General features: G+C 36.9%; 1 protein-coding gene across 1 annotated transcript in view; it reads left to right on the plus strand.

Annotated features, from left to right (window-relative positions):
* Nucleotides 1-12981, plus strand: part of SEMA3C (semaphorin 3C) — a 169375-nt gene that overhangs the window by 73079 nt on the left and 83315 nt on the right. The window contains exons 3-4 of the mRNA XM_045793378.2: nucleotides 10246-10406; nucleotides 11542-11604. Coding sequence (XP_045649334.1) covers nucleotides 10246-10406; nucleotides 11542-11604 — 224 coding nt within the window. The remainder of the gene's footprint in view (nucleotides 1-10245; nucleotides 10407-11541; nucleotides 11605-12981) is intronic.

The following is a 12981-nucleotide window of genomic DNA, read 5'->3' on the forward strand; positions in this document are numbered from 1 at the left end:
GACTCCTGACGTAAAGCAGCTGCCCTTGCCTTAAACACTTATTCTGTCTTTTACCATTCTTTGTTGGTGTTTGGTTAGTGTTGGCATTTATCACTGAGATTATTAGTTTAATAGATAAAGTGGCTCAACTAATATTTATTGAATGAAGACCTCAGGTCAAGCATTCCCTTCTGTTTAAGATTTCCTTATTATTTCCTGGAAGGTTAACCTTCCTTCAGTTCTCCCTTAATTTCCCAAGTCATCTTTTTTATTATTATTATTATTATTAAGATTTCTTTATTTATTTTAGAGAGAGAGAGCACAAGCAGGAGGGGCAGGGAGAGGGAGAGAGAGAATCTCAAGTAGACTTCACGCTGAGCATGGAGTCCAGTGAGAGGTTCAATCTTATGACCCTGAGATCATGACCTGAGCCAAAACCAAGAGACCCACGCTTAACTGACTGAGCCACCCAGGATCCCCCTGAGTCGTCGTCTTGTACTGTAATTGTTTGTGTCCCTCCATTCTGCACTATCCAGTTTGAGGAGAGTGACCAAGAATGTTTATCTTTTGACCTAGCCCTGGCTAATATACTACATACTGGATGACTGGATAAATATACACCACAAAGAATATTTTAATTTTGTGTAGAACCTACTATATGATATAAAAGGTAAGCATTGTGTCATAGAGAATTGTGGCATGAAGGTTACAGTTCTTTATGGGGGTGAGAAGTGACAAGAGACCTCACCCAGCACATGAACTCTCCCACTACTCTTGCTACAAACAAGGGTGCTGCCGGGAAGTTCCTACTGGAAGGCTACAAGATATCCCAAGGAAGTTTTGTTTCAAAGTATGGAAAACCAATAACAAGTTCAAATTTTGTGATAGACAAGTGTTAAATGCTACTGTAAGAATGTTTCCATATGATGGATCCAGTGCGGTCACTTTGGGGATTATCGTGGAGGAGTGGGGTCTGTTGTATTCTGTGTGCTCTGGGATTTCGCTGGTATTATATACCTTGTCAGCTCTGCCCATTGTACACACGTTGGTTCGAGGGATTGTCTTCTTGTCTTTAAATTTCCATGTCTCACCATCGAAAGACTTTTAGCGCTATTTTTAAATAGTTCCTCTTACTCTTATTTTCTGTGAATAATTTTTAACAGTTGTTTTCATATTGAATATAGCCTGCTTTTAAAACTTAATAGCATGAAAAATGTTTTCCACATCTTCAAATCTCTACATAAATAATTGTAATGAAAGCATAATATTTGGTAGAGACATACTAATTGACACCATTCTCCAATTGTTATTATATCCCCCTTAGTTGTTTTTGTTTTGTTTTTGGCTTTCTGTTGCTACATTTCTGCTTTTGTTTTGCTAACTACCTTGGACTGATGCTTTTGAATACCTTGCCTCAAAGCAGCTTTTCCTGATGTGTCAAGAGTTCTAGAAAGGAGGTGTCAGATGAAGTGTTTCCCCCTCCACAAGTTTATCTCCCTTGTTTACATCTTAAGTGGACACACTGAAACTGTGGCCTTCCTGACATTAGGAACACCCATGATAATGATGGCTCAGCTCATCAATGCTGCCCTCTATAGCTTAACAGTGAATTCAGATTTGCTTCTACTTTCCAGAAGTTACTTCCTTCCAGTTCAGTGAGTCTCAAGACATCTTAGTTATTTCCCAGTTGTACATTCTTCACACCCTGAGATAGGATCTAGCCACCACTTCCCATACAAGGAGCCAGAGATTGACACCTAACTTCCTTGAAGTGTGCTTTCATGTCTCCCAAGTGACCTTAGAGGAGGGAGGTCAGGGTTTGTAATTCTGCAGTTGATTGAACTACACAACACAAATCAAATATGCTTTAGGTAGGGGAGAGGAACACCTTGGGTTTGGTTTAGCTTCATTTTTCCAGAAAAGATACAGTTATATTTCTGTGGTCATATTTCTAAGATAGGTTTTTTAACATATCCTTTTTTCCTGTAAGATTCACGGTAATGGGAAAGATTACATTAGCTTTACAGATATTCTACAACACTAGATATTACTTGTAAACAGTGAAAAAGGAATTATTTTCATGGACATTGTTATTGCTGCAGGGAACATTGGAGATCATTCTCATTTATAAATAACCTCATTCTTCCTTTTATTTTGTAGATATAAGACCCAAGGTTGGAATGGGTAGAAGGGAGTGGTTGGGGGAAAGGGGGCAAATCAAGCCCTGTATCAACAAATGGTGAGGCTAGAACTTCAGCTCTGGGTGGCTAATTCCAAAAATGATCCTCCCCTCTTCCCCCCCCAATACACCTTACCTTTAATAGGAATAAATTATAATCATGTAAGCCCAAAGTTTTGAAATTTGATAGCATTTTTTTTTCATTTTATTGACTTATGCTCATAATTTTTTTTTTGAAGCAGAGGGAGAGGGAGAGAGAATCTTTTTTGGGGGGGAGAGAGAGTGTATGCAAGTGGGGGAGGGGAGGGTGGAAGGGCAGAGGGAGAGAGCAAGAGAGAATCTCAAGCATACTTCACGCCCACCTTGGAGCTTGATACAGGGCTTGATCTCACAACCCTGAGATCATGACCTGAGCTTAAATCAAGAGTCAGACACTTAACCAACTGAGCCACCTAGGCACTCCTCATTCTCGTAATTTTTAATTCATTAAGATTAAAAGATCCTAAGACTCAATATAGCAAGAAATAGGGTAGAATGTGAATGGACAAAGAACTTTATCTTGTGTTCAGAGGCAATTTCAGCTATAAAATTACACAGCTGACAGAGAGGGTCTTAGCAAGTCAGAGTGTAGTCCCCCACCCTCCACTCCATGGTATTTTGGAACATTTCAAGTGTGCTTCCAGGCAGACTTTAAGAGAAAACCACAAAGGGAAATTGAGCAAATATCAACAGACCTGAGACATGACCTCATCTAGAGGATCAAGGAAGCCTTTATAAACCATCCAATTTAAGTTACACCGAAACTACTGCTGAGTTATGAGTGGGGGTTAGAAAACGGCAGGAGGAATCTTGTCAGCAGGAGGATGAACATGTACAAAGGCCCTGAGGCAGAAAGGAGGAAGGCATGTTTGAAAATGTGAAAAGAAGGTCAGAAGGGTGAGAACACAAAGAAAATAGGCAAAAAGCGATGACTGAGATTTTTAGTGAGGTGATCTTGAACCAGATCATAGTAAGGACACAAAAAATATTAGCTGTTGTTCTAAAAGTAATGGAAAGTCATGCCAAACAAGAAAAGGGGGCTTAAAAGTGAAGTGACCATATAACTTTAAACATCCAAACCATGAATCCTTTCAGAGCGCAGAAGAGGCACTATCGATAATTTGGTTGGGAAAACAGCCATAAAGCTGGGCCATCTGGGGCAAACTAGAAAGAGAACCGTCCTTAAAGGCTTCTGTATATTGGCTAATTTTCCTTCTGACAACTCCTGGGAAGTAGTTTGTGTTCACTGTTGCCCTTCCCAGGCCAGGCTCACTGAATAGAAGTGTTTCCCTTATACCTTCTCTTATCCATTTGGCATTTTGCTTCCACAGCATCCCTGATCATTCTCAAGTTGTTTGCACCCTTCCCGCTCACCCCCTGCCACACTCCTCAAACTAGCAAAGACAATTTGAGGGGCAGAGTCATTGCTTAGACTACATTTGATATTGCACAGGTGCAACTGCACATGTGCACGTGTTCAGAGCGAACACGCTAGAAGCCCAACAAATAGTGTTAAAGTCTGTCTGATTCAAAAAACACGAGGGCATTCAATTGAATTCATGGATTAAGAAACTCACCTTGCCTTGAATCCTGGTTCTAGCCTCTTCTACTCATTAGTGTGTGACCTCAGTTAGATTGCTCAAATTCTCTGAATTTTAGTTTCATTACGGGTGGAACAGGAATAATATTAAGGCCTAACACAAAGGCTTTGAATGCCAATTAAATGAAACTAGGACCATTACTCCTACTGGGAAACCCACACGTGTTGACTATTTGCAGCTATTATTTTTAAGCAAATGTGGTTTTAACGATATGCCTTTGAACCTCTTTTTGCTGTAGGAATTAGGAGCTATCTTTTCATTCTGGTGACATTTGACTGCTCTTGTCTTATCTGCCTGTTTGTCCTAAAAGGACAGGTGAAGTTCAGTTTCTAACCCAGTTTCAAAATAGTGAGCCTCAGGGAGAGGATGGGTCATTTAAGCCCACTCTACTTAAAATTCTTCTGAGATAAGACATTCTGGAGAGGAAATTATCCTGTCAGTAGCAGTATCTCTGAAGTAAAAGATATCCTAAGGATTTACTTTGAAATCTGTAGATGCGCGTTCTGCCTGGGGGAGAGCTAAGGTTTATGTTGAGAAGGTCACGCTAGCCAAACAGAATAACAGAATGTAAGATAAGATTTGGAATTGTGAGGGCCTGGGATCTTCGTATTTGTGTCCTTGTATTTGAGCAGTGTCTAGTTGACTGTGATAAGGGCTCAATATGTATGTATCGAATACGTAAATTAGTAACACATCATGAACTTTAAATGTAATTAATAAGTAACCATAGTGTATGCTTCTAATAGAGAGACCCTGGGAATTGATTTTCACTCAAGTAATCTTCTACTTGTCATTTATAAAAAGCCAAAGATAATGTAGTATTCTGAGTGAATGAATTCCCCTACTTAATAGTTTAACAGATACATATTGTTCGTGAAAGAGAAAGACTCTCCATCCTCCTCCACCACGATCACATTTCTGAACACATGAATGAGTTTTTATTGACTTAGTCACCACAGAAATGTTAAGTTCTCTGACTAGTTCAACAGAGAACAAAAGTTAGTTCTTATGTGGTTAGAGATAGAGTGTTATTTATAGGCAGAATATATTACTGTATATTAAATTATGTTGTAATTGCTACAGCAGTATATTGGCTATAGTCAAGTGAACCCAGAAGCTTATATTGCTAGGGTTTACATTTTGGGGGAATGTATTATTCTCCCAACCTTGGTTAAATTCTCAAGGCTCACTGTAATTTCTATTACAAAGGAAAATCCATGTCAATGCATGAATTTCAGGTAAGCATATTGTGCTGCGAATTTTCCCTCAGGGAGCATTGGCATGGAAGGCATTACAGTAATTTTCCATCATAGAACTCTACAATAATGCGGATTTCAGGATGGAAGCATGCATTTTTTTTTAATACTGTTTCCCAGGAGATTTTCCCAGGGACTTAGAGACCTACACTGCCCTTTGTGGGGCACTGCATTTTCTAATACTACGTACTCTGAGCCAAGGTTCCTTCTCAATGTTCTGAGAAACAACACAACTAGCTGTACCTCTGACACTTATAAAAATGATGACATCATTGTTAGCATTTAAAGAAGAGGACGGTGCTTTCTTTGACTTGTTTAGATGAAAGACCAGTAATAGTGATTTCTTTCTCTTACTAGCCAAATCATTAAATCAGTCATTTTCTCTCACTGTAACCAAATCATTGAATCATTCATTTGGCTTATGTTGGATCTGCATTAAACCAAAATGATGGATTCTTCAGTCATTCTTTTTATAGATAAAAATCCTCAATGCTTTGAACTCATCCCTTTATTCTGAAAAAAAATTTGTTTTGTTTTGTTTTTTTCCCAAGCTCCAGAGTTCAATTATGGCTAACTAACAGCAATTTAAATAACATTTAAACAAAATAACCTTGGCTTCTAGGTTTCTAACAGGGCAGTTCCTAAGTAAATCTTCTTTGGTTAACAGCTGTCAACTGTCATTGGGCAGCAGGTAATTAAATTTGAAGATAGCTTTATGGCTCAGAAAAATAGATAAAATCCTTGGACCAGAAAGGTCTTCAGTTAATGCGGTTATTCCTCCCTCTGGTATTTGAATTAATGTAAGAAATTGATTATTTTCTAATGAAGCAGATAAAGAGGAAAACCGCCATTGTTTATTACTTGCAACTAAAATTTGGTTGAGGTTATTTCCCTGGCTAAGATCACACTCTTGTTTTTATTTCAGTATAGATTAGGAAGAGAAGGGAAAAAGAAAAAAGAAAATTTGAAAAAATACTGGAACGAAACAAACCATGATAGAAAGAATGAAAAGGTGGCAGGTAGGGGCTGTGAATATTTGGAAGATGTGGCGGTTAGGAAGGGTTTCTCTTTCTTTTCTTTTCTTTTCTTTTCTTCTTTTCTTTTCTTTTCTTTTTTTTTTTTTTTAAAGATTTTATTTATTTATTTGAGAGAGAGAGCGCACAAGGAGAGGGAGAAGCAGGCTCCCCACTGAGCAGAAAGCCAGACATGGGGCTGGATCCCAGGACCCTGGGATCATGACCTGAGCTGAAGACAGGTGCTTAACCAACTGAGCCATCCAGGCACCCGTAGGAAGGGTTTCAACAACAGGAAATGCAAACCTCAATGTGTCTAAAAGAAAAATACGTGGATTTTTTTTTTTCCACTTCTATAACAGAAGTCAGTGATAGGGCAGTTCCAGGGTGAGTTCGGAGATTAAATAATTTCTTCAGCCAGGTTTTTTTCTAAATTTTTGCTTGCCATTCTCAGCTAGCAATCTGCTTGGTAAGCTGCAACTGTGGCACATATCATATCCCAAATGTCCAGAGGCAGAAAACGCACCTCTCTTCTTGTGTCAGTCTTGAAGACGGAAGAAACCTCTTCTAGAACCCCTGCAGCAGGCTTCCCTTTAAATCTCATTGACCAGAACTCATCACATGTCACATTTAAACGACTCACTGGCTAGGGGCGGGTGGGACGACTATGGTAGGTATAGAACAGCTCTGCCTACAGGGAAGACAAGGAAAATTCTCCCCGTTAGATGGAAGGTCAACAGTGTCTCCTGCTCAAAGGAGCATACCCTGATTCTCTACTGTGTGCTGGTGCAACATCTTTTGAGCTGTGTGTTAATATAACCGATTTATAAGGAAATCTGTGCTAAGTGTGGTAGCTTTCTTAAAATAATATACTCAGTAAGTGATGAAGCTAGGATTTCAATTCAGAACTGTCTGACTCGGATTGTATAGTCCCCACCCCAATAGCACATTGTTGCCTATACATCATGATTCACTTTCAGTTTCAATTACAGAGTTGCTCTTTTTGAATGAAACAATCAATGCATCTCTATGTTTTGCTTTTCACTTTAGATTTACTCCCCTCAGAGCTTCTTCTCAGGGCTTCCTCAGAGCTGTCGACTCTCAGAGACTCACCTAACCCCTGAGAAGAATTGGAAAAACTCTACCTGCAGATTTGATATTTCTAATGACAAATTGCTATTCTAATTTTACGTGTTTGTGGGACATACCTGCTTTGATTTGAATTTAATCTGTCAACACTCAAGCAATCTCTCTACCAAAGAAATTTCCCTTTCAAATCCCCCCAAACTAGTAAAGGCGTGTACATTTCCCCTGTTCTTAGCTTACAGCTTCCTCTTACCCCCAGACCAGCTTCATGTAAAACCAATTCCAAATCCTTTCTTTTAAATTCTGCACATCAACTCTTCTTTCCACTTTTAGCATGTCAGCGTCTTTATCAGCATCATATCTGGAATATCATCATCTCTTAGTTTTCCAGTCTCACGTACTTTAAAATTATCCTGCCACTCAAACAAATTATTTTCCTTTAAAATGATTTATTTTACTATTTTACTTCCTGTTCAAATAATTTGAGTACATTCTACATGTGAGAAAATGAAGTATTAAATATATTAATAAATAAAAATCAGGCAATCTGGTCCTCCATGTTTTCTCCATGTGTAAGGAATTGTTCTTACCTTGCTGGCTGAAGCTTGATGTCTTTTCCCAAGTCATAATAATGTAACCCATGTCACTATGGGACAGGCACTCTTTTAAGCACTTGATGTATATCAACAGTTTAAACATCACAACACCCCTTTGAGGTAGGCACTATTATTATTATTCTGACCTTCCACATGAGAACACTAGAGTGCAGAGGGATAAAGGCACCTGCCAAGAATATATAGAAATGAAGTGGCAGAGCTCGGATTCAGACTCCAGTGGTTGGGCCCCAGAGGCCGTGAACTCAGCCACATTTTATATCTCTAGTCCATGTGTTTTGAGTTATTTATTGAAGAGGTATGTGTTGAACATCTATTCTTCACCCCAAGCTGTCCCTTTCTCCTGATGTTTTTATAGAAAAATTATCCAACCAGGAGTCTCTTCCATGTGATGAAAAGCAAGCTTTATATAAATTTTAGGCAAAATCAAGGCAGCCTTTGTCTTTGCAACCTTTGGGGGACATTTGTTGGATTCTATATTCTCTCTCATGTTCTGAGCTCTTGAATTTTTTTCCCCCCTACTTCAGCAATAACCTCTGGTCTGGCAGGGGCTGACTTTTTTCCTGAATGACATCCCTCTCCTCTGTCTTGCTCTCCTCAAGAAAGAAGCAGTTCCAGTTTCTGGACCAGTGGCACCGCTGCTGCCAACTGCTCACTTGTCTGTCTGTGATGCCTCCTGGGGCTCAGTAACTTAGAACTAGGTTAGCACACCACATAGCGCTCTGCATGACAAATCTCGGATTTCCAGATCTGTCATCTAGCCTCTTGTTTACATCATCTTTCGATGTCTTTTGTTCTTGTCTTCTCTCGTGATTTACTTCTCAAGACTCTTCTAAGGTATTTTTATAACTTCCACATAAAAAAATCCTACACTTTACTGTCATTGTATGGGCAAAATATCAGAGACTATGTTTTATGATCATGTGTTAGTAATTTTAGGAATCTAGTTCCTTAAATTAAAAGAAAAAGGGAAAAAAAGAAAAATATGTACCCACTTATCTAATTCCATATGTCTTTTTGATAGTAACTCAAATTTGATAATACTATACTAAGACTAACTAATAATTATTAGAACTTATTGAATACTTTCCCTGTCATTCATTTCTAATATTTACATGTATTAATTCAATTGATTTCCATGGAGACTCTTAGTAGAGGTGATATTGTTGCTTTTTGCAAATGAGAAAATTAAAGCCCAAAGAGGTTAAGTAACTTGTTCAATGTCACAGAAAGTTTGGTACCACAGTCTGGCTTCATAATCACTATGCTACTCCTATGTAATATTTTCGGATTCTTGGCTAGATGTAGAACTGCTTGAAGAATATAATGGCAAACATTCTGAATTGATATGCCCAGGAAATAGATTAAATTTGTGGCTTCTCTATCTTTGCATATGGTATATGGCCCAAGAGTTCATAGAATATAGTTCATGGCTTTCTATAAGAATTCTTGTCATTTCAAATTTGGTTTAAGTCACACCACAGCCTACAAGAATTTCTAGAAGTGTATTTGTTATTCAATGTCTAAAATTTAGAAATAATTCATCACTGAAATAGTAAATAATGAAAGCAAACTCTTTTGTAGACTTTATCACTCTCTTAAGATCATAATCCCAAGAACAAGGCAATACTGAACCATTTGAACAGGGAAATTGTAAATTGTACAGAGAAGCGTTTGGCTGGAAAGAAAATTGAATCTGCTATACTGACTATTGATTTTTAATTATGACAGGTGCATTAATTGTCTTCAAAGTTTAGCTATATAGGCACAAATTTTACACATAATGTAAAAGAAGTTAAATGAGCATGAGTCAGTGATCACTGAGTACTGAAAATCTAAACATTCAGGTCATCTGAGTGTGATTTACTTTTTGATATATACATAGGCAGACTCGTTTAAACAACATTGCCTTCTGAATGAGCTATAATGGGCAAAGAGTAGATTTGTTTTCAAGTAATTTATAGAAAAAAATATCAAACTAGTTAGAATTATGTTGAGGAAGTAAGGTAAATATTTAAAGTAGAAAATACCAATCCTAAAATGACGAATGTATTGATAATAACCATAAAACATTAAGAGAAGCTAAGAAGACATCACACTGTCATTGCTTTTGTTGTTTTTTTTTGTTCAATCTGCTCATTTACTATATTTTTTTGGTTGATCTATTTTAGTTTTGACCTGATGATAGCCAGTGATAAAAGTGAGTTGAGATTTTGGCAAAACATGAATAATTTTACAATAAAATAGTATCATAAACTTCAACGTTGCAGTTATTGATTTATTTATGTTTTACTTCAATATAGAGGCAATAAGTAAAAATAACCACTAACAATTCTATTTTAAAATTAATTTATTATTGTAGGAAGGAAAATATATCTTAACTTTTTTGGTAAATATTTCTATTATTTTGTTTTCATTAAAATAATGGAATCATGGAACCAAGATCCTCTATTTTCACCGTGTTGTTCACTATTTCAGAGCTTCGAGAAACCAAGACCTCTGAATACTTCAGCCTGTCCCACCACCCTTTAGACTACAGGATATTATTGATGGATGAAGATCAGGACCGGATTTATGTGGGCAGCAAAGATCACATTCTTTCCTTGAATATTAACAATATAAGCCAAGAACCTTTGAGTGTAAGTTTATCATTTCTGTGAGGGCCATGTTGACTTTGTTTCCTTTTTCTTTAAAATTTTCAAATACAATAAAAAATTGTGTATTCCATTACAACTATAGAAAATACAGGCCACATGTCAATAAATAATTGGAAGTTAGTACTTACTTTATGTACTGAAAATATAATCAATTCCGTTCTCACTGTCTAGCTTCATAGATTTTAACACTTTAAAACCTGAAACTAAATGAGAAAATACTTCCTATGTATGTGTTTGCATACGAGTGTGTGTGTGTGTGTGTGTGTGTGTGTGTATACGGAGAGAGAGACAGACAGACAAAAAAAAAGCATACAGTATAGCCTGAAAAAATGATCAGACCAAAGGAAGATCTACCTTGTCATCTGTATGTAATCCAAGAAGGCATAAAAGGAACAGTTATTAAGTGCACTGTTCTGTGAACAAGTGTGACCTATATTTATCATTCTATTTCATAAGAAGCATATGAATTGATCTTCAGTGGAGTAAAGAGATAAAAGTAAATTAATTATAAGTTTATTACAACAAGGAGACTTCTGAATTTATTATTTTAACAAGGGTCAATGGCTGACAATTAAAAAAAAATAATCATCACTGTCAGACTTGACCCAAGTCTATAGTGACTTAGAATACTAGCTGAGTATTTCGGAGAGAGAATCTCTTGGATTCAATCCAGGTTATTTTAGCTGTTGAAGTACCTAGGGGCCTGTTTTAAGTAAATCTACCAGCCTGGCTGTGTGGTTTACCAAAAACAATATTAAAACAAAATAGCAATATAAATGCAAATTCATTGTGATGTAAGCAGTTGAGAAAAGCATAGTATAAAGGGAGGGAAATGCACATTTTATTGTACACATTAATGACCTTATTTCAATAATATGTCATTAAGAAATGGGCACATATTATTGAAAGACTTTTGTTAAAGGAAAAATTGTTGGGAGAAATAAATTATTAGAATAAAATAAAGTCTTCATAAATTTGAGTTTATAAACTGAAAGAATCTTGAAATATAAATATAGAAATGCCTTAAAGAAATGCATTAGCATAAAGTAAATGAAGAGCACTGAGCTGTCATATGTATAAGGGAGATTATGCAACCTTTATTTTCCTTTCTGAGCAGGTTTTCTGGCCAGCATCTACAATCAAAATCGAAGAGTGCAAGATGGCTGGCAAAGATCCCACAGTGAGTGCCTAAAAAAACTCCAAAACTTAAATATTTAGTCTTTGAATCCATGTACCTCGAGTGCAGCCAAGAGTGAGACAAAGGGTGTTGGTATTTTAAATCCTCTGCTGGACACATGGTAAAAAATGTAAATGCAAAGAAATTGGAACTCTCAAACACTATAACTTAGGAATTCCTGACTGGGTAAAAATTTCTTGCCTTGCTTTCATTATTGCGTCCTGACACTTTTCATGATGGATTTCAGTAATAACCCCTGTTCCAGTGGATCCAACCTGCAGAATTCTCAGCAGGCCACTGAAATAATGATAATGCAAGTGTCTGGAGAGGCTCCCAGATACCATGTGGGCTTTTCCAAAGAAAGATCTCGGCAAAAGGGTACTGGTGAGCCAGCACATTCCAGAGGCATAAATCACCAATGATTACCAGTATCTTTGTTAGTTAAAAATAACCATGGAAACAAAAATCAAGGCAGATATGAATATCAATAAATGTTCAGTGTGCAACATTTGTATAAATTCTGTATCTTTAGGTGGAATTCCATATGAAGAGTTAAGAAAGAAATCTATATGGATTTCTGCAAACAACTTGCAGAAACTGACACATTAAATTATTATCAAATATTATAAAACAAATACATGGAGCTGATCTTTAATGTACACCTTATTTAATTTTATAATGAAGCATGTATATCATTTTACCTTCCTGTCTCAAATCATGAAAAATATCATAATGGAACCGTATATCAGAATTACCCATTCTTACACAAATAATTTGGTAGAGAAGTTTTTTATGCATATATTCATTTTTTCATTCATTCATTCAACCAGTATAGATTGAGTCCCTACTATGTATCTAGCATAGTGTTTATTGCTACAGACATAATGTATATCAAAATAGACAGTCTGACTCTCCTCAACTTTATTATCTTGCTGGGAAGTCAACATTAATCGAATGAGCATGGAAGTATATGCCTATGCAGGTATGAAGTTGAAATATGGTGGCTGGGTAGAAAAACTAATTTTTGTACACACACATACACACAATCAGATCTGAGGTCATAAGAAATAACAGCTTTGACTTCATGTAAAAAATGTTGACTAAGCACTCATTGTAAGTGTAGAGGTAAGAAATACGAATTTCAGGGTACAAGGCTATGCACTGAGCTTTGATAGTGAGAGTTTCAGAGATTCATCATGGTGGTTCAAGGAAAAGGCTAATCCTTGTGGAAGGAGGAAGCGTGAAAATTAAACTTTTATTCTCATTGACTCTTAACTGTGCAGGTATGAATTTTAAAAAGGTCTGGTGCAAGACAGGGCCATGGAAGACTCTGGCATCTAGTATCTCTGGGTCTCACTGGAGGGTGTTGTTGAGAGCTCA

Source organism: Ursus americanus, chromosome 3, assembly GCF_024610735.1.
Source record: "Ursus americanus isolate L20-20 chromosome 3, mUrsAme1.1.p, whole genome shotgun sequence".
Classification (NCBI taxonomy): Eukaryota; Metazoa; Chordata; class Mammalia; order Carnivora; family Ursidae; genus Ursus; species Ursus americanus.